Genomic DNA, 19,578 nt, shown 5'->3' with positions numbered 1-19,578 from the left:
CTCATTTGGAGGCACCCTCCCTCATGAGCATTCTCGGCGAAATCCGTATATAAGGTAATCTGCATTGCTGACTGGGCCTCTACCTCTAATCATGAAGAGAATAGGACTTATGGGATCTGATTTGGCATAGAAACAATGCTATCCCTCGTATCAAAGCCTTCCTTTGGCAATGTTTGCTGGGGGCGTTACCGATGCTTGCAGCTCTTGGAGCTTGATATAACCTGCCCTATCTTTTTCTTTTTAATAAAGGAGCTAGATTCAGCTATTTTTAATTGCCTCAGATGGAGAACTTTCCATCTCGACCAAGGCATACAAGTCTGGTGGCGTTGGGTCACCCGCTCAGATCATACCGATCTGGATTGCACCCAATCCCCGATGCGTTGCCCAATCAGCAACCCTATTGCTTGTCCTACGTACATGGCCTAACGTGCACTTAGCCAGCCTATCTATATTGGCTTTACACTCACGTACAATACTTTTGATCTGCCATGGGCAGGGGTGCTCCTCTCTCATGATCTTCACCAGCCATTCTGAGTCTGATTCGACCTCCACACGCTGCTCTGCCCTTAACAAGCCTAACCCCATTCTCATTGCCCATGCCTCCGCGTGTAAGGGTGACACTACTGGAGTGGGCTCCCACCAAGCCATCACCAGTCTTCCCATATTGTCTCGGATGATAGCCCCGGCTCCTGCCTGGCAAGTGCCCATGCTAAACGCCCCGTCGACGTTCAGCTTCACTCACCCTCTCCGAGGCCTGCACCAATCGACCTTCTCTTATGTCCCCTTCGCTATTCTGTCGCTGTTGGGCGAGTCATATTCCTCAGTCATGTGCTGAGCACGTCTGGCCACTGTGCTAGCTGCCTCCATGCTCTCACCAAAAGCGACTCGGTTGCGTTGTTTCCAGATGCCCCAGCACGTGGCCGCTATCAAAGCCTTGATGTAGTCATTACTCCTCGAGCACCTCCCCCATGTCATGGTGATCCATTCCGAGCCAACCGAACCTCCCTGCTCCTCTAATTCTAGTTACACCTTGCCTAACATGGCCCAGACCTCCTTGCTATACCGACATGCATAGAATAGGCGTTCTATAGTTTCAGTGAACAATCCACAGAGACAACACTTGTCATCCCCACCTATTCGAAGAGCATGCAGCATCCCTTTAGTTGGCAATCTTCCCCATAGTAGCTTCTAACAAAACATCCTGACATGTGGCGCCACGTTCAACTTCCAGACTTCTCTCCAGCCGTACCATGTTCCTCCTTTAGCAGGCCTAAGAAACTAATAGATAGAGGCAACTTTAGGAACACCCAGAAGGTGTGGCCACCAAATCCTAGTGTCCTTTGCCTTTGTTTCACCCAGTGTGGTGGAGGCAATCTCAAACGCCAGCTCTACTCCTGCCACCCCCACAAGGTTATGACCATTGCCCTCTCTTCTCTGCAAAAGCTCCGCCATAGATAGGTCTGACCTTAGAAGTTCCGGGTGCATGACCCGTGGCTGCCACCTCCACGGCATGGCCGAGGTCCAAGGATCGTCCGCAGTGCTCGAGTCAGTTCCATCTCCAATGAGCTTTCGGTAGCCCGTCTTAATGGCCTCTACAATCCGATTTAAGGCTCTCCAAATCCACGACGTATCCCTCCATTTCTCCTGACTCCATAGGAGCAGTCCACCGTATTTCTCCTTCATGATTCAAATCTAGAGTGCATCTTTGCCGTTAAGGATGAAAAAAACATGCTTGCCAAGTAGACTGCTCCTAGTTATTTTTAGTCTGCTCACTCCAAGGCCACCTTCTAATCTTGGCTGCGTCACCTTCTCCTAGCTAACCAGATGTAGAACTTTACCTTTTCCATTGCACCATAGGAAAGGGAAAGATCTCGCCACCCTACTAATTGTCTCCAGCACAGTGTCCGGCACCCATGAGCAACTCATCCAAAAGTTCAAAATAGCCAACAAGGTGGATTAAGGAGAGTTAGCCTTCCGGCAAAGGAGATACTGTTACGTTTCCAACCAGCTAGTTTCTTAGTTATGTGCTCCACCAACCAGTTGTGATCCCAGACAGTAACCCTCTTCCTTGAAATAGGCACGCCAAGGTACCTAAATGGCATCTTCGCCCCCGGTAAGCCCAGCATTATGCGTATGCTGTCAGCCTCCCCCACCTCCATCCAGTCTGGCAAGAACAGCTTCGATTTTGCAACGTTCACATTTTGGTTAGTGACGCTAGAGTAGACCTGTAGGCACTCTTGAATGGTTTCAACATTCTTCATTGAGGATTCCACGGTGACCAGTAGGTCATCCGCGTAGAGGAGGTGTGACAGGTGAACCTCTCCGACTCAGTATCCCTGCAGTAGTTCGCGAGCCATGCGATCCTTAAGCAGGCTGGATAGAATCTGTGACACTAGGATGAATGGATACAGGGATATGGGGTCCCCCTGTCTCCGCCCACGGTGGGGTGTTATCCATCGTGACGGTGAGCTATTCATCAGGATGGCGTATCTCGGTGACTTGATACAAGCACCGATCCACCGACATTGTTTGCTTGGGAAACCCATGGCTTCCATCACCCCCAGAACTGCCTTCCAGCTAACTCTGTCGTAGGCTTTCTCCATGTCAAGTTTGAGTATCATCGTCGGCTGCGTATGCTTGGATGCTTGGCACTGACCATCGAGTGCGCAATCTCCTGGGTCGTCAAAATATTGTTGTAGATATTTCGGCCTCTGATAAAGGCCGCTTGTTCTTGGTCCACTAGTTGTGGCAGAAGTCCTTGCAGCCTACCGACCAACACCTTGGCTATAACTTTATACACCACGTTGCATAACGAAATCGGCCGGAAGTCTCTCATCGTGGCAGGTTTATCCACCTTCGGTATCAGGGTTATGTAGGTTTGCCCCCATTGACGAGGAAGACTCTCGTGCTTGAAGAAGTGCTTGATAGCATCACACAGGTTGGCTCCCACCTCCTGCCAGTACAGCGAGTAGACTTCCACCGGTAGGCCATCCGGTCCTAGCGCCTTATCGGCTGGCATACTTCGTAGGGCTTCCAGGATCTCATTGTTGTCAACTGGCTTCAGTAGATTCACTCGGCCTCCCGCGGATATTACAGGCAATTCCAACTCTTCAGGCAAGGCCCATACTTCATCATTTGTTAGTCTCCACAACTCCTCGTAGTGGTCGAAGAGCCTCTTCTCTATCTCTCCTTGATCCTCAATCCACTCCCCCTTCTCCAACATTAGGCGTTGGATCTTGTTTCTTCTTCCCCTTAGCGTCGTAGTAAGATGGGAAAAGTGAGTGTTTCGATCCCCCTCCTGCACCCATTTCAGCTGTGACCACTGCAACCATTTTAAGTTTATTTGTCTACTCAACGCAGCCTTCCTATCATAATAGCATCTCAGCTTGGTGAGGCCACTATCGTCCAAGACTCTGCTGGCATCGAGTTCTTCCAGCTCCTTGATCTCCAACCTCACCGAGTGTAGTTGGGTCTCTAAATGACCCAAGGCCGATTTGCTCCATAGTTTGAGTTGACGTTGCATGGTCGACACCTTATGTGTGAAGTCGTGCATGGGGTTCCCATGCATGTTGCCCCTCCATACATGCGCCTGCATTCATCATAGTTTGTCCAGTACAACTTAAATCGGAATGGACGCCTTCTATTATCTAGCTCACTAGGCACCATGACCAGTAATGGTGCATGGTCCGAGGCAGAGCGGTCCAAGTGCACCACTCGGCTCCTAGGGTACCTCAGATCCAATCCGGATTCGCTAGCGCTCTGTCTAATCTAACCTAGACCCGCTTGTCCCTAAGCTGGTTGTTGCACCAAGTGAACGGCAGCCCTTCAAACCCCAGATCTCATACCCCGGCCTTCTCTACAAACTTTGCAAATGCGGAGGATTTCGGGCCAAGAGCAACCTGGGCACAGCTCCTTTTCTCGTCCGTAGAAAGTATTGCATTGAAGTCTCCGACGACCACCCAAGGCAAGCCTAGGTTCCCTAGGCCCACCAATTCTTCCCACAGGAGCATCTGCTGCTCCAACTGGTTATTGGCATACACTACTGTCATCAGCTAGGTCTCGCTTTCCATGGAGGAGACTACCATGTGCGCCGCGTACCATGACACCGCCACCACGTCCACATAGCCAAAAGCAGTCTTCCACGACATTATCAGTCCTCTTGATGCCCCTTCAACCGGAACTGTAAAGGAGGACCAGCTTCGTCCCAATGCCCAGGCTGCCACCTTTGCTTTCGCCCAGTCTGCATGGGCCTCCAGCAGAAATACAAAATCAAGACAGTGCTCCCTGTTCATATAACAACGTTTGTCGAGTACCTCCTTCTTCAAGGCTCATCAGCAATTCCAGTAAATGGCTTTAAACATTAAGACAGGATATAAGGTCAAGCCGTTCTGCCGCGCTTCGCGGTTGATCTCTCCTGGTCCAATTTGTCCATCTCCACCACCTCCATGGCCTGTGCACTAAGGCCATTATTACCCTCAATGCAAACCAACACCCACTGGTCATCAATCGGCCCTTCCAGGTCCATTGGAACATGGTCATTGTTTGGTGGGTTCGTCAACGCCTCTCTAAGCTTCTGCACAGCTTTACTATGCCCCTTTGAAGGTTCACTCTTCTCCGAAGGTGGCCTCGTTCCGATAGCCACAACACCATCCTTGCAGATTTCTTCTGGAAATTTTGGCGTTTTACCTCCATGTTCTTTGCGTGTTGCCATGAAGGTAGGTTTCCAACTTCTCTCAGCCCTTGTCCCAAGTCTAATAGCGGTCCCATTGATGTTGACACAATCCCGGTCCAGTGCCTCTTTCGTTCCTCTGCAGGCCAAATCCATCAACCCATCTTTGTCAGATAGGACAGGTTCCTCCAGCACCTGACACGCCATCCCCTCAGCTTGCACCTTCTTCCCTTTATCCACTTTGCTCGGGTCCGGACCACTAGCTAAAGGGGATCCACTATGAGTCAATTCCACCACCCTACCTTCTTTCGTGCTACCCGTAGGGTGAACCAGGCTATGCTTGGTTTCCACAACCTTTTCTTTCCCTTTAGCTGACGTCCCTCTATCAATATTGAGGCTCGATCTCCTCGTCGGTTGGCTCTTCTTCCTGACTTGAGCCGTAGGCTTAGGTAACGTCTGGTTTCGTTCTGCCAGGTTCACCTTCCTAGTGCACCCCTTGCTTGGAGTTTTCATGTCGTTCCAACGCTGGCTTCTATTTGTGCGTAAGTGCAGCTTACTGGTCTCTGGTACCTCCTCCCTAGGCAAACTATTCCTTTCTCCAGCTTTGACTCTCTCTTCTGGCCCATTAGGGCCCATGCCTCGGTGAGCTGCTTCGCTTGTGGTTGTGCCACCTTCCGCCGCTGTCGCCTCATCGTGCACCATGGGCCGTAGGTCGTGTCTTGTTCCATCATCGGAGGCTGTCTGACCCCCTCCTCAGTCGAACGCGACAGCTTGAATTCTTCAGGTTGCGTTCGAATGCGTTTGTGAACGCTGCTCTCGGTCTGTGTGAACGCAGTACCCGCGTTCGAACGCGTTTGTGAACGCGGCTCTCTGTCTGTGTGAACGCAGTGCCCGCGTTCGAACGCATTTGTGAACGCGGCTCTCTGTCTGTGTGAACACAGATTTCGCGTTCGAACGCGTTTGTGAACGCGGTGAGAACGCGATGGCTTTTCTCCAATGATCTTGCAATTCTTCACACCAGTGATATTCTAGACTTGTGTAAAGCTCATATATATGAAAAAAATACACTTAGAATATTTTATACAAAATTTTCAACAAATAAAAAACCTAACAGAATCCATACCGGAGGAAAGGTAAATGCTTCCGCCGTAGGCCTGTAGTTGTTCCTCTAGGGGATGAGGCTGAGCACTCTTCCTTGTATGGTCCACGGGCCCTTGTAAGAACATGTACCATGTCCTCCTCCTTCTTAAACCTGAACAAATAATAGCCGCCAGACATGTCCGAGGTAGCAAACTTATCTATTCCGTTCCATAATCTGATAAGCGTGCGCTTGAATATATCCAATGGAATACTTCTTCCTAAGAACCTCCCAAAGAGAGTGAGTTTCCATCAGCTCCTGCATTTCTCCAAGACTTCCGGGGTCTATAATAATAGAGTCCTCCATTTTCTCCCTTAGTTTTTCCAATATCTCCTCCGGAATGCGTCCATTTGTACTTTTGGCCTATTTCCCTTCCATTGCTACTTATGCCCACAAACGTCTCAGGTTGTCTTTTTCCTTCCCCATTGTCCTGGACTCACTTGTAACCTCTAGGCAATGATATTTCTCGTTCGCTTAAGTAAACGTCGGAAGAAATATTAAAAAGGAAAGTAGAGATGAACTCCAAGATTTTAACGTGGAAAACCCAAACGGAAAAAAACCACGGATCCAAACTCGGATCAAAACCAATCACTATGATAGTAGCAGTTACAAGACTGACTCACAAAACAACCCGTCGATCCAAATGACTTTGTTCCTCTCAGTCTTGATCGCTAGAACCCACGATTCACTACTTCTTGTGATTGAAGTCCAATCTCAGTAGCCCTCGAGATTGATCTTTCGTCTAGATAGCCCTTAAGACGAAAGATAAAGATTTGTAGATGCGAAGGGCCTTGTTTGTTGAAGAACCGATGTAGCCTCCAAAAAGTCTCCTTGAATAATCTTCTTCAACTGCCCTAGGTTAGGGCAACACTATCCTTATATATGATCTCCCAGATAAAGCTAAATCCAAGTCATATTCGTACTTACAAAAATCCAATAAATTGCAAACTTCATAGGTGCGTTCGAACGCGGCCCGAGTGCGTTCGAACGGCCTAACTTAATCTCAGGTGCGTTCGAACGGGCCCAAGTGCGTTCGAACGCGACAGCTTGAATTCTTCAAGTTGCGTTCGAACGCGTTTGTGAACGCTGCTCTCGGTCTGTGTGAATGCAGTACCCGCGTTCGAACGCGTTTGTGAACGCGGCTCTCTGTCTGTGTGAACGCAGTACCCGCGTTCGAACGCGCTTGTGAACGCGGCTCTCTGTCTGTGTGAACGTAGTGCCCGCGTTCGAACGCGCTTGTGAACGCGGCTCTCTGTCTGTGTGAACGTAGTGCCCGCGTTCGAACGCGCTTGTGAACGCGGCTCTCTGTCTGTATGAACGCAGATTTCGCGTTCGAACGCGTTTGTGAACGCGATGAGAACGCGACGGCTTTCTCCAATGATCTTGCAATTCTTCACACCAGTGATATTCTAGACTTGTGTAAAGCTCATATACATGAAAAAATACACTTAGAATATTTTGTACAAAATTGCCAACAAATAAAAAACTTAACAATCTCCCCCTTTGGCAATTTGTGACAAAACACCTTGGTTACAAGATATTACAATGACTTTAGACTGAGCAATCAACAAGTCTAGAATATTTTGCACATCAATCCTTGCAAGGAAACATATACCAATCCAAGATCAAGTGAAAATAACTAAAAATAAAAAAAAAATCAAAACACAAGTTATCACAAGAGCAAAAATTTAACAGACAAAGATTAAACACACGTTATCACAATTACTTCAAGTTAAGTTCAAATGCCAACAACACTAAGACAAAGCAAAGTTCAACCATCAAGTAAACTCCACTAAACTCCCCCTATGCCCATACTCCCCCTACACACTTAGACACCTAAATACTGAGACAAATTTAAATTTTAAATGACAAGCAATGGCAAGCAGTATACGAATAGACTCTAATCTAGCAATAGGAGCAAATGTCTCATCAAAATCTATACCCTCAACCTGAGTGTATCCCTGTGCTACTAGTCTTGCTTTATTTCGAATTATATTGCCATGTTCATCACTTTTATTTTTGTAAATCCATTTTGTTCCAATAACGTTCACATTCTTAGGTCTAGGAATTAAATACCAAACATCATTCCTAGAAAATTGCTCTAATTCCTCATGCATAGCATTAACCCAAGAATCGTCTAACAATGCTTCCTTCATATTTTTAGGTTCAAAAGAAGATGTATAACAAGTAAATGATACCTCACTTTGGATTTGTCGTCTTGTCTTAATTGATCCATTCACGTCTCCGATCACTTGTGACAGTGGATGATTTGATTTCACTCTAGCAGATGGTTACGGTACGTTGCAGTCATTTTTGTTCATTTCAACTTTGTCCTCGTCCTGATTCTCAATTTCCAGATCAAGCTCCTTTCCTATTTCTTCGTAATATGTATCTGCAGAAACAGAAATAGAAGTAGCTTTAGTTAAGTCAGTCGAGGATTCATCTATCATAACATTAGCAGATTCCATAACAGTAGAAGTTTCAAGATTAAATACTCTGTACGCTCTACTATTATTTGAGTACCCCAAGAAGATGCCTTCGCTACTTCTAGTGTCAAATTTAGTCAAATATTCTCGATCACGCAAGATATAACATTTACTACCAAAAACTCGAAAATATTTAACACTAGGTTTCTTACCTTTCTAGATTTCATAAGCAGTCATATTTGTACTTGGTCTTAGATAAACACGATTTATTACATGTACCGCTGTATTGACTGCCTCTACCCAAAACCTTTGAGTAATCTTTTTAGCATAAAGCATAACCCTACCCATTTCCTGCCCAACTCGATTTTTTCTTTCAACAATCCTGTTCTGTTGTGGAGTTATAGGAGCTGAAAACTCATGTTGAATACCAAGAGAATCGCAAAATATAGAAAAATTTTTATTTTCAAGTTCTCTACCATGATCAGAACGAATCCTAACTAGGGTTGTAGATTTTTCATTCTGCAATTTTAAGCATAGTGATTTAAGAACTTCAAAGGTTTCAGACTTCTCATGTAGAAAGGCAACCCAAGTATATCTGGAGTAATCATCGACCATTAAGAATATATAGCGTTTACCTCCAAGACTTTCGGTTTTTGTTGGACCCATCAAGTCCATGTGAACTAATTGTAGCACACGGTCAATGGTAGCAGTATTTACCTTCTTGTGTGAGATACGAATTTGTTTTCCAATTTGACACGAACCGCACACTCTTTTTGACATTTCTTTTATCTTAGGTATTCCTCTTACCACTTCATGTTTGGACAGAGTAAATAATTCCTTGTGATTCACATCTCCAAGACGTTGATGCCAAAGATCTGCAATGTCGAAAGACGCACTGTTACATTTTAGTTTATGTGAAGTTCCAACGACATAGCAATTATCAGATGTTCTAGATCCATAACATATAACATATAACATTACCATCATGATCTAGAACAGTACAATCATTTTTGGAGAATTTTACCTCATAATCTTCATCACAAAATTGACTGATGCTTAGTAGATTTGCTTTCAAGCCCTTAACATAAAGAACATTTTCAAGACTAGGAATCCCTAGAGTACTTACCTTTTCTTTACCTATTATCTTTGATGAATTACCATCTCTGAATGTCACAACTCCCCCTTCATGTTTTTCAAGATTAGAAAATAACGACTTGTCACCCGACATATGTCTTGAACAGCCACTGTCTAAATACCATAAATCAGAATTTAAAGCTTTCAAGGTTGTATGCACAACATAACATTTCAAATCACTTTTCTTGACCCATATGGTTTTTGTTTTCATCCCATAAATGAAAGCAGTTCTAGGTTTTTGCAAAAATTTACAATGAGGTCGAATATGTCCTAGAATGCCGCAATGATAGCATGTCGGAACAAACCCTTTTCTACTCACCTTTTGTTGAGGAGTGTGACTAAAGTTTACCTTTGGTGCCGTCAAAGATTCACCAGTTTGTAGATTCAACTTCAATTTTGAAGGATTCATCCAGGATTGCTTTGAAAATACGATTGATGGCTTCAGGTATTCTTCCTTTTGTATACCTGCAGAAACAAAAACAATTTTATTATTATTTGAATTACCAGTATATCCAATACCATACCTGTCTTTTCCAGAGATCTGAGCTTTTAGAATCTCGTCCAGTTTGTTCTTCCCTTTTAGAACTGTAACTTCCTTATGCAATCGCTCTAGTTCAATTTCATCAGCCTTCATTTTATTTTTCGCATTGTCAAGTTGTTCAGAAAGGTCTTTGACACGTTCAAGCTCTAATTTGTACTTCTCCTCAAATTGAATTCTTTTTGGTTCAATTTCCTTGAGTCGTTGAAGTAGTCTAAGATTACTTTTCTTGAGTTTAAACGACTCCAAGTACAAGTCATTATATGCCTTTTGAATTTCAGATTCATCTTCCTCAGCCGGTAGCATATCAAGATCATCTGTACTATTAGTATCATCAACAAAGTCAGTATTAAGCAGAGAAGAGGCAAAGGCTACAAAGTTTTCTTCGTCTTTTTCAGAATCATCATTAGATTCATCTGAATCATCCTAAATAACTTTCATAGCTTTGCCCTTTCTCTTAAGACGATTAGGGCATTCTTGTGTGATGTGTCCAAAATCAGAACATTCAAAACATTGAACTTTATTTTCAGAATTCTTATTTTTCTGTTTGACATTGTTGTTGCTACCACCTGTATTCGAAGTCACAGTATTCTTCTTTTTCACAAAAGTTTTGTTTTTTTCAAACTTTTCAGTATTCAACTTGTTTGGCTTCCGAAAGAATTTATTGAACTTTTTGACAAACATAGCCAACATCTCAACATCTAAATCACCTTCATCTTCAGACTCCTCTAAATTTTGTTCAACAGTGGATAGAGCTATCCTTTAGACTTCCTCGGTTTTGAAAGACTGGACTCAAATGTTTGTAGATTTCCTACCAATTGTTCAACTTTCATAAAGTCAATATCCTTACTTTTCTCAATAGCTGTAACTTTCGCCTGAAATCTTTCTGGAAGAGACCTAAGGATCTTACAGACAATTCTATTTTCAGGAATTTTCTCTCCTAGGTTGAAACTGGAGTTGACTATATCACTTAACTTTACATAGAACTCATCAAATGTTTCATTCTCCTCCATACGTAGGGTTTCAAAATTAGTAGTCAACCTCTGAAGTTTCGAAAGTTTTACAGCCATAGTACCTTCATGAGTTGTTTCTAAGATCATCCAGGCTTGTTTTGCTATTTCACAAGTAGATATTCTTCTAAATTCTTCCGAGGAAACACAACTAAAAATTGCATTTATTGCTTTGCTATTCCAGCCAACTTTTTCATAATCTGTTTTATCCCATGACTTAATCGGTTTCTCAACTAACTCATCATTCACCATGTACATTGGTGGACTCCAACCATTCATAATAGCCATCCATACTCGCTCATCTATAGACTTCAAATAAGCTCTCATCCTAGCTTTCCAATATCCATAATTTGATCCATCTAGAATAGGAGGTCTAATAGATGAGGGTCTATCTCTATGAAAATCCATGCCTATTTGATCTCTCTCAAAAGGTGAGAGAACCCGCTTTGATACCAATTGAAAAACCCCTAGACACACGTATGTATCTAACCTCTAGGCAATGATATTTCTCGTTCGCTTAAGTAAAAGTCGGAAGAAATATTAAAAAGGAAAGTAGAGATGAACTCCAAGATTTTAACGTGGAAAACCCAAACGGGAAAAAACCACGGATCCAAACTCGAATCAAAACCAATCACTATGATAGTAGCAGTTACAAAACTGACTCACAAAACAACCCGTCGATCCAAACGACTTTGTTCCTCTCAGTCTTGATCGCTAGAACCCACGATTCACTACTTCTTGTGATTGAAGTCCAATCTCAGTAGCCCTCGAGATTGATCTTTCGTCTAGATAGCCCTTAAGACGAAAGATAAAGATTTGTAGATGCGAAGGACCTTGTTTGTTGAAGAACCGATGTAGCCTCCAAAAAGTCTCCTTGAATAATCTTCTTCAACTGCCCTAGGTTAGGGCAACACTATCCTTATATATGATCTCCAAGATAAAGCCAAATCCAAGTCATATTCGTACTCACGAAAATCCAATAAATTGCAAACTTCATAGGTGCGTTCGAACGCGGCCCGGGTGCGTTCGAACGGCCTGACTTAATCTCAGGTGCGTTCGAACGGGCCCAAGTGCGTTCGAACGCGACAGCTTGAATTCTTCAGGTTGCGTTCGAATGCGTTTGTGAACGCTGCTCTCGGTCTGTGTGAACGCAGTACCCGCGTTCGAACGCGTTTGTGAACGCGGCTCTCTGTCTGTGTGAACGCAGTGCCCGCGTTCGAACGCATTTGTGAACGCGGCTCTCTGTCTGTGTGAACGCAGATTTCGCGTTCGAACGCGTTTGTGAACGCGGTGAGAACGCGATGGCTTTTCTCCAATGATCTTGCAATTCTTCACACCAGTGATATTCTAGACTTGTGTAAAGCTCATATACATGAAAAAATACAGTTAGAATATTTTGTACAAAATTTCCAACAAATAAAATACCTAACAGAATCCATACCGGAGGAAAGGTAAATGCTTCCGCCGTAGGCCTGAAGTTGTTCCTCTAGGGGATGAGGCTGAGCACTCTTCCTTGTATGGTCCACGGGCCCTTATAAGAACATGTACCATGTCCTCCTCCTTCTCAAACCTGAACAAATAATAGCCGCCAAACATGTCCAAGGTAGCAAACTTATCTATTCCATTCCATAATCTGATAAGCGTGCGCTTGAATATATCCAGTGGAATACTTCTTCCTAAGAACCTCCCAAAGAGAGTGAGTTTCCATCGGCTCCTGCATTTCTCCAAGACTTCCGGGGTCTATAATAATAGAGTCCTCCATTTGCTCCCTTAGTTTTTCCAATATCTCCTCCGGAATGCGTCCATTTGTACTTTTGGCCTGTTTCCCTTCCATTGCTACTGATGCTCACGAACGTCTCAGGTTGTCTTTTTCCTTTCCCATTGTCTTGGACTCACTTGTAAGATGACTGTTCCCCCCACCAGCTCTGACCGGTGGGGGATTCTCCTCCATCCCACCGCTAGGCTCGCCGGATCTTCCCAGTCGTCCGCCATCGAGGAAAGACGCTTCACGCTCGTTCTCGATATAACCTGCCCTACCTATAAAGTTGAAGTGGAAACAGTGGAGCATATGCTGCTAGGGCGCAGTACGGCCAGACTTATATGGTTCTCTTCCATCCTAGGCCTCAAAGTGGATCACTGCCCTTTGAGGACGGATACTTGGCTCCTTGGCATAAGTGCAAATCTCTAACTTGACCTCCTAACTTGTGCCCTCAACTTGATGTGGGCCATCTAGAAAAGAAGGAATAGAAGGACATTTTAGGGAGAAGGAATGTATCCAAGGGATGTGTTGATAGAAGCAGATAGACTATACAGAGTCACAGCAGCATTGGCATGAAGGCCTCTCCCCCAACAGCTACAACTGACGAGGCAATGGACCTCCTAATGCTGAGAGACGTGGTCTGCTAGGTGGATGCGGCTTAGAATCGGGGGCATACCAGTAGCGTTGGAGTAGCGATCTGCATGTTTCCATCGGAGTTCAGCTCCAAGAAGTCTTTCTCTTTGGAACACTGTGAAAGTCCTCTGGTTGGATAAGTGATAGCACTTCTAGAAGGTCTGAAGGGCTATGAAGGTTGGGGTGCAATGGCCCATGTTGGCTCTTTAGTGATTCCCATTGGGTCATAAAAGATGACTACTTAACAATGTCTATGGTGGATTGTGATGTTACCTTCTATTAAGGTTTGCTTCACAAACTGGTGTAATCAACATCCTAGCTCATGTATTAGCTAGTTTAGCTGACCAATCAAACTCATGCAAAGTCTGGTCAGATCCACCCCGGGGGTGGAATTGTAACATTGGTTCTGAATGAATTACCTACTCTACGGACTATTCATCAAAAAAAAAGAAAAGAAATACAATGTTCTTTATTCCAATTAATTCAAATCCTTTCTCAATATCACTGGATGTCTGAGGTACCCAAAAAACCCAAGAAATTAAACTACATAGGAGATCATTTGAGATATTTTTAGAACTCCGCATTTGCTCTTATATCGCTGCCGTATCCGCTGCTTTTACGTTAACTCTCTGCGACAAGCGTCGCCGACTTCATTCTAACCTACGACTACGAAGTTCTAAATCTATGGCTAAATTACATCTTACACCCTACGCTTTCGGTATTCACGTTTCAAACCTCATATTTTTGGATGAACAATTACGGGTGAAAACGGGTCGGATTAACTCCGACCCGACCCGCTATCCGACCCGACCCAGATCGTATTCGGATAAAAAATTTCTATCCGATTCTGATACGGATAGAATTTTTAAAAAAAATTCGGATACGGGTTGGATGTATTTTTCGGATCCGTTTACCCGCATATTTTTTAAATGATTTACAGTTTTTAGTTTGCTTATTTAAATAGTAAATATTAATATTATTACTAATAATACGTTATATATTATTTATAGAGATTAATTTCTCTAATTTTATATATTTGACATACAAAAAAATTATTTGTTGTAAAACTCTTAATAATTTTGTGTTAATTATATTTAAATAAAATATTATAATTATTTTAAATTCAATCAATATCCGTTTGAGATCCGATCCTTTATTCGAAAATTATCCGTATCCGTTTAGTTAGGATATGGTTTTAAATTTTGCTATCCGTCCAATATCCATATCCGAATTAAAAATACGGATCCAGATATAGGTTGAGCACTATCTGATTCGTATCCGATCCGTTTTCACCCCTATGAACACCATATATAATAAATGATGAAAAATATTTTACTTCTTATAATTAGGTCAAATTTCAAAGTCACTCACTGAGCTAATCTATATAAAACTATTCCATGGAGATAATATTCTATTAAAATTGCTAAGATTTTAACTATTTTTGAAACAATTGCAATGTCTAAAAATTAGAATTAGAAAGCATAATATAAAAGAATTTTGATAGAAGAACATTTTTTAATTGATTAATATTAAATAAAAAGAGCATTTTGGTCTTTTTATATTAAAATTAATGTCTTTTACTCAATTGTATATATATTAGATGTCTATGGGGGTTAAATGACGAACAAAAATTGATTTATGTATTCTGAAGTTTGGCCTAATCACAAGCTTGTGAATTATATTTTGCCTTAATAAATGATAAAATTAAAATATAATATTTCATCCAAATCAAACTAAATTTTATTAAAAATAAACGTCTTTTAAAAAAATTAATTACCTTCTATTTTGTTAGAAAATCTATTATTTCATGCAGAAATAAGATCTGCTTACTCTAAGGAAAATGTCTAAAATTCTTCAAATCATTGTTATGTTTAGAACTTATTAGAGCTCATTTTGAACTAATTATCAAAAAAGGATTAGGTATCTAAATAATTAATTTACAAATGGATCCAATTGAAGAGCTATCTTGCAGCTTACTTATGTTTCAGTAATCAGCATAACTCCTATGTGATTCTGTAGACAGAGGAAGAGCATTGAAGGACTAAAACTATTCTTATATTTGATCTTCACATGATTGACTTTTGAAAATGGGATTATATAACTCTCTCTTTCAACTAATGCCAGCCTAAGAGACTTGCAAAGGAAGTGATGAAGAAGAAGGGTCACTTTCCTCCCCTAATAATTGATCATTTTATTCAGAAGGGATCAAGTGTTCAGATTAAAAACACTGAATTCATAGTATATTTTTACCACAATTTCTTCTTTTGTTTCCTTCAAAACTACGATTTAGGTCGTTTTAGAAATAAAAAAAGAGCATAGGTTTTCTTATTATTATATCTTTCGTAGTAGAAATCAGGCATTTGATTATGTTTCTTCTTGTTTGGACGAGTTAGAGTTAGTGTTTTATGAGTCTAGATTGGAAATTTTATTTTTCACAAATTTGATTCTTCTTGTCAAATTAGGGTTTTAATTTTGTCTTAATATACATGTACAGTCTTATAATTGGTGACCAGTTCGGCTTAGTTTTACTTGAATTTGAGATTTTCTCTATTTGTTTTTCTAATCTTTTGGTTCATAAGAGTTGATGTTCTTGATCTAGAAGGCTTCTAAAGTATATTCTTTACGGAATTAACAGAACACTTCCCTAGATCATATTCACTTTTTTTTTTTACAAATTTATTTTTTTAAAAAAAAATAATACCAAACTCAAAATTTATATTTGAATATTTCTTTTCATTTACTAAATTGAATAATGACATTTGCTAGGATCCGAATTCAATACTTCTTACTTTGATAACATGCTAATCTCTAGACTGTCGAATAACTGGAATTATCTTTTCTTTTTTCTGCTAGGGTTTCTCATTGGGCCTATAGCCGAGCCGTCTCTTCTCCTTATTCTCCTCTTAACCTAGCTCGAAGGTAGAGGTGTGAGGCTTTGCTCCTGCTCCTTGATGAAGTGTGGGGGAGGTCTAAGGGTCTCTCCTCCTCTCTACGTTCCATATGTTGTGCAAGCTTCCGCTGGGGTGGTGGAGGGAGGCGTGAGGGTGGTCAAGCTCTTTTTTTTTTTTTTTTGTTACATAATATGACATTGGCTTTGTCAATGGGGCAATTTGGGATTTGAACTATAAGAGAATGAAAAGTCTCGAGTGTTCTTCATAGTGCTTCATTCCTTGCCATTTTTAGCGATGGTTTGGAATCTTGTCTTTCTCCTTACCTATCACTCTCTAATGGTCAAAGCTTATTTATTATTTACTTTCCCCAGCATTGCTCTATACATGTAATTTGATCTGTTGTTGCTTCTCTCCTTTGCATGTCGGTGAATTTAGGGTTGTGTGCATGTCTCGGTCAGCAGCGATAGTGACAGAGCGACTATTTATGCTCATTGAGCTTAATGTCATATTTTATTTGCTGCAATATATAACTTAACTAAGTAGCAGGGGCTTGTTCAAAGAGTCGTCGCCCTATTACCGGTTGTAGATTTCCCTTATATTAGGTCTTATAACTCTTTGATATTATGAATAAAATTCTACTTGTTGGCTTTTGCCTCAAAATTTTTTTAAAAAAAATTAAAAAAAGATTTTCATCCATGCAATTAATGGATTTATCAATGTGATACCATCTTAATTTAGATGATTCCTGATATTATATGGATGGCAAATTAAATTTTACCTCCTTAATTTGGTGAGGTTTCAACTAACACATTTGTACTTCAAACCTCACCATACCATCCTTGACACCAATATTTTTGGCTATAAATAAGTTACTAAATAACCAAACAACTCCTATCATCATCAAATTAGAATGTACTTCACATCTAACCAAAGCTTAAGTTCAAAATATACTAAAATCATTTAAAAATGGAGCCAAACAACATAGGGATCGATAAACTGTAAAAGTTAACCTTAAAATATTAAATAACCATGTCATCCAAAGACTTTGATCAATCTCTTATTTGCAGATAGATGATGCCCAGTACAAGTTATCAATCTCATCATCATCATATGTCATCAGAATCACCACCAGAAGCAGCAAGGAATGAAATGATATGCACACAAGAAAGAAGACGTACTGCATGCAGTTAATAATCATGGATTGGTTGCTGTGAACCTCAACTTCCATCTCTCCTAATCAATCATTTGGTGTGCATCAAAGTTTTCACTGCATGCAAAGAGATGGACTCCCCTTCCATCATCTCAGTTCGCCTCGGAGTCCGCACAAAGCCTGCACGGGGGCCGGTCTGCTCATCGAGAGGATCGACGTTGGTGTCACGGCGACGTTGGAGGAGTGGATTCGAATCAATCGATCTCTCAAAGAAGTCAAGCGATCTCACATGCATACTCCCTAAAGCTATGGCGGCTGCGTCTCTAACTACTCATACTGCAGGAGAGAGAGGTCTATTCATTAATTAATTATTCATTCATTTGTATTAGTTTAGGCACAAGGACTTAGGCTCAGATGCAAGTCTCATAAAAATAAAAATAAATGGAAAAGAAATTTTTAGGGTGAATAGCATTTCATGCCTATAATTTTATGAATTAATTCTCGCTCTCGTATTGTTAAAAGACATAATATATTATATATATATATATATATATATATATATATATATATATATATATATATATATATATCTGTTAGTTAGTTAGTTATCTAAGGCAATATTTTCTTGAGCTCACGGGTTTATAACTCATCAACTATGTGTAGTATTGGGAGCTGGCTTAAGCTTTTAGGTCGACTAGTTATCTAACACACAATATAGACATGAAAAGTAACAAAAATAAATCAAACTTTTAAGAGGAAACCTTTTCTTAGAGAAGTAGGAGAGATTTTTTTAAAACATTGGCCATGATTAATTAACTTGGGTGTTTTGGGTCTGTGAAACTATAATTCATAAATATTCCTTTATTGAAAAAAGAGATATTAGTAGTTTATTCATCATGGTTTGATCCCTGTATTTCTTTTCCTATTTCTAAATGAAATCCTGGATTTTTCAAACATATGTTCAAATAACACTGTTGTTAACTAGTCTCATAAATAATTTTAATTCCATGAGGTACATCTAGAATCTAGTTTGTTCTAGTTCATATGCCACTTAGCATATTTGCATCACATGAACTGCATTTAGTATCTGGTTTGATACCTTGCTTCTTTCTAATCCAATGTGCACCCACAGCTATATATATATATGAAGAACAAATAAAAATTTGAGAGGTATATATATATATATATATATATATAATATATAACAATTCAGATCCAGAGATCATTTGTGTAATAAATAGGAGAATGTGCCCACATGTAACTATTACTAGATGATACAATCGAGACTAATTTCGCGTTTTAGGTGTTAATCTGAGGATTATTGGACCACTCAATCTTATTATAAGGACCATAAATGCTTATTTTAATAATTCTAGGGTTTATAAGTTGTAGGTTGGACATAGCCATAATTATCTCTCTTCAATAATTAGATTAGACAACTAAATTAACCCTATGTTAAAAAGGCCACAACGGGTTAACCCCAATCAAAGCTCATTAGGAGTTTTCAAAAGAAAATTCATCTTGCTTCTTCGATATACACCAATACTAGATCAATCATGCACATCAGACGACTATTATTATACTTCTTCTAATTATGCGCCCCACTCTGAATTTAAATTTGAATGTTATTATGACTATTAAATATATACAATCGATGCATTAGTACGTATCAGAAGATAAAACTAGACTAATCCAAATAGATCGACTCATGTACTCTCTTGTGCCAAACCCTAATTTTTGCCAAGATAGGCATGGTAATTGTTACTATCTCATGTCCTACCTCATGCCCTCGCATCCTGTGCATCATTAGACCTCCTTAACCTTAATCTATCAATGAAACACTCTTAACTACTCCCAAACCCCAAACCAAATCAAAGGATCACAAAACTAATTTATCAACATGACATGCATGTCAACGTACCCATAGCTTGAGAGGCAACAGCTCTCTTCACTTAGCTTTCGGAACAATCTAACAACACCCATATAATTAAATCCAATTCTTTATTCCTCGGGATCGTTTACTGCTTAAATTAATCACCAATTAATAAACTATAATTCTGATTGCCTCCAAGTCTCGTGCCCTTGACTTCATTTCTACGATACTTAGCTTTTATCCTAATCCATCGCCGTAGCTCTCGGCGTCAACTTTTTGGTACATGGCCCATGACGTATATAAGAGCATTGGTGCAACCTTACGTGGAAAAACTTTGTTCTAACTAAACTAGCTACG

At 40.8% G+C, this 19,578-nt stretch overlaps 1 protein-coding gene across 1 annotated transcript; it reads right to left on the bottom strand.

Annotated features, from left to right (window-relative positions):
• Window positions 1–339: 339 nt before the first annotated feature.
• Window positions 340–708, bottom strand: LOC140771981 (uncharacterized). The gene has a single exon (XM_073113837.1). The coding sequence runs from the start codon at window positions 706–708 to the stop codon at window positions 340–342; it is 369 nt and encodes a 122-aa protein (XP_072969938.1).
• Window positions 709–19,578: the final 18,870 nt, after the last annotated feature.

The sequence above is a fragment of the Typha angustifolia genome, chromosome 12, assembly GCF_048772165.1.
Source record: "Typha angustifolia cultivar Huaian chromosome 12, ASM4877216v1, whole genome shotgun sequence".
Lineage (NCBI taxonomy): Eukaryota > Viridiplantae > Streptophyta > Magnoliopsida > Poales > Typhaceae > Typha > Typha angustifolia.
Note: the sequence above shows the minus strand (reverse complement) of the source record. Positions and strands in the feature narration are given on the sequence as shown.

Excerpts from the sequence above, each read along its gene's own strand:
- LOC140771981 (XM_073113837.1), bottom strand. The coding sequence starts at position 708 with ATGGGCACTTGCCAGGCAGGAGCCGGGGCTATCATCCGAGACAATATG.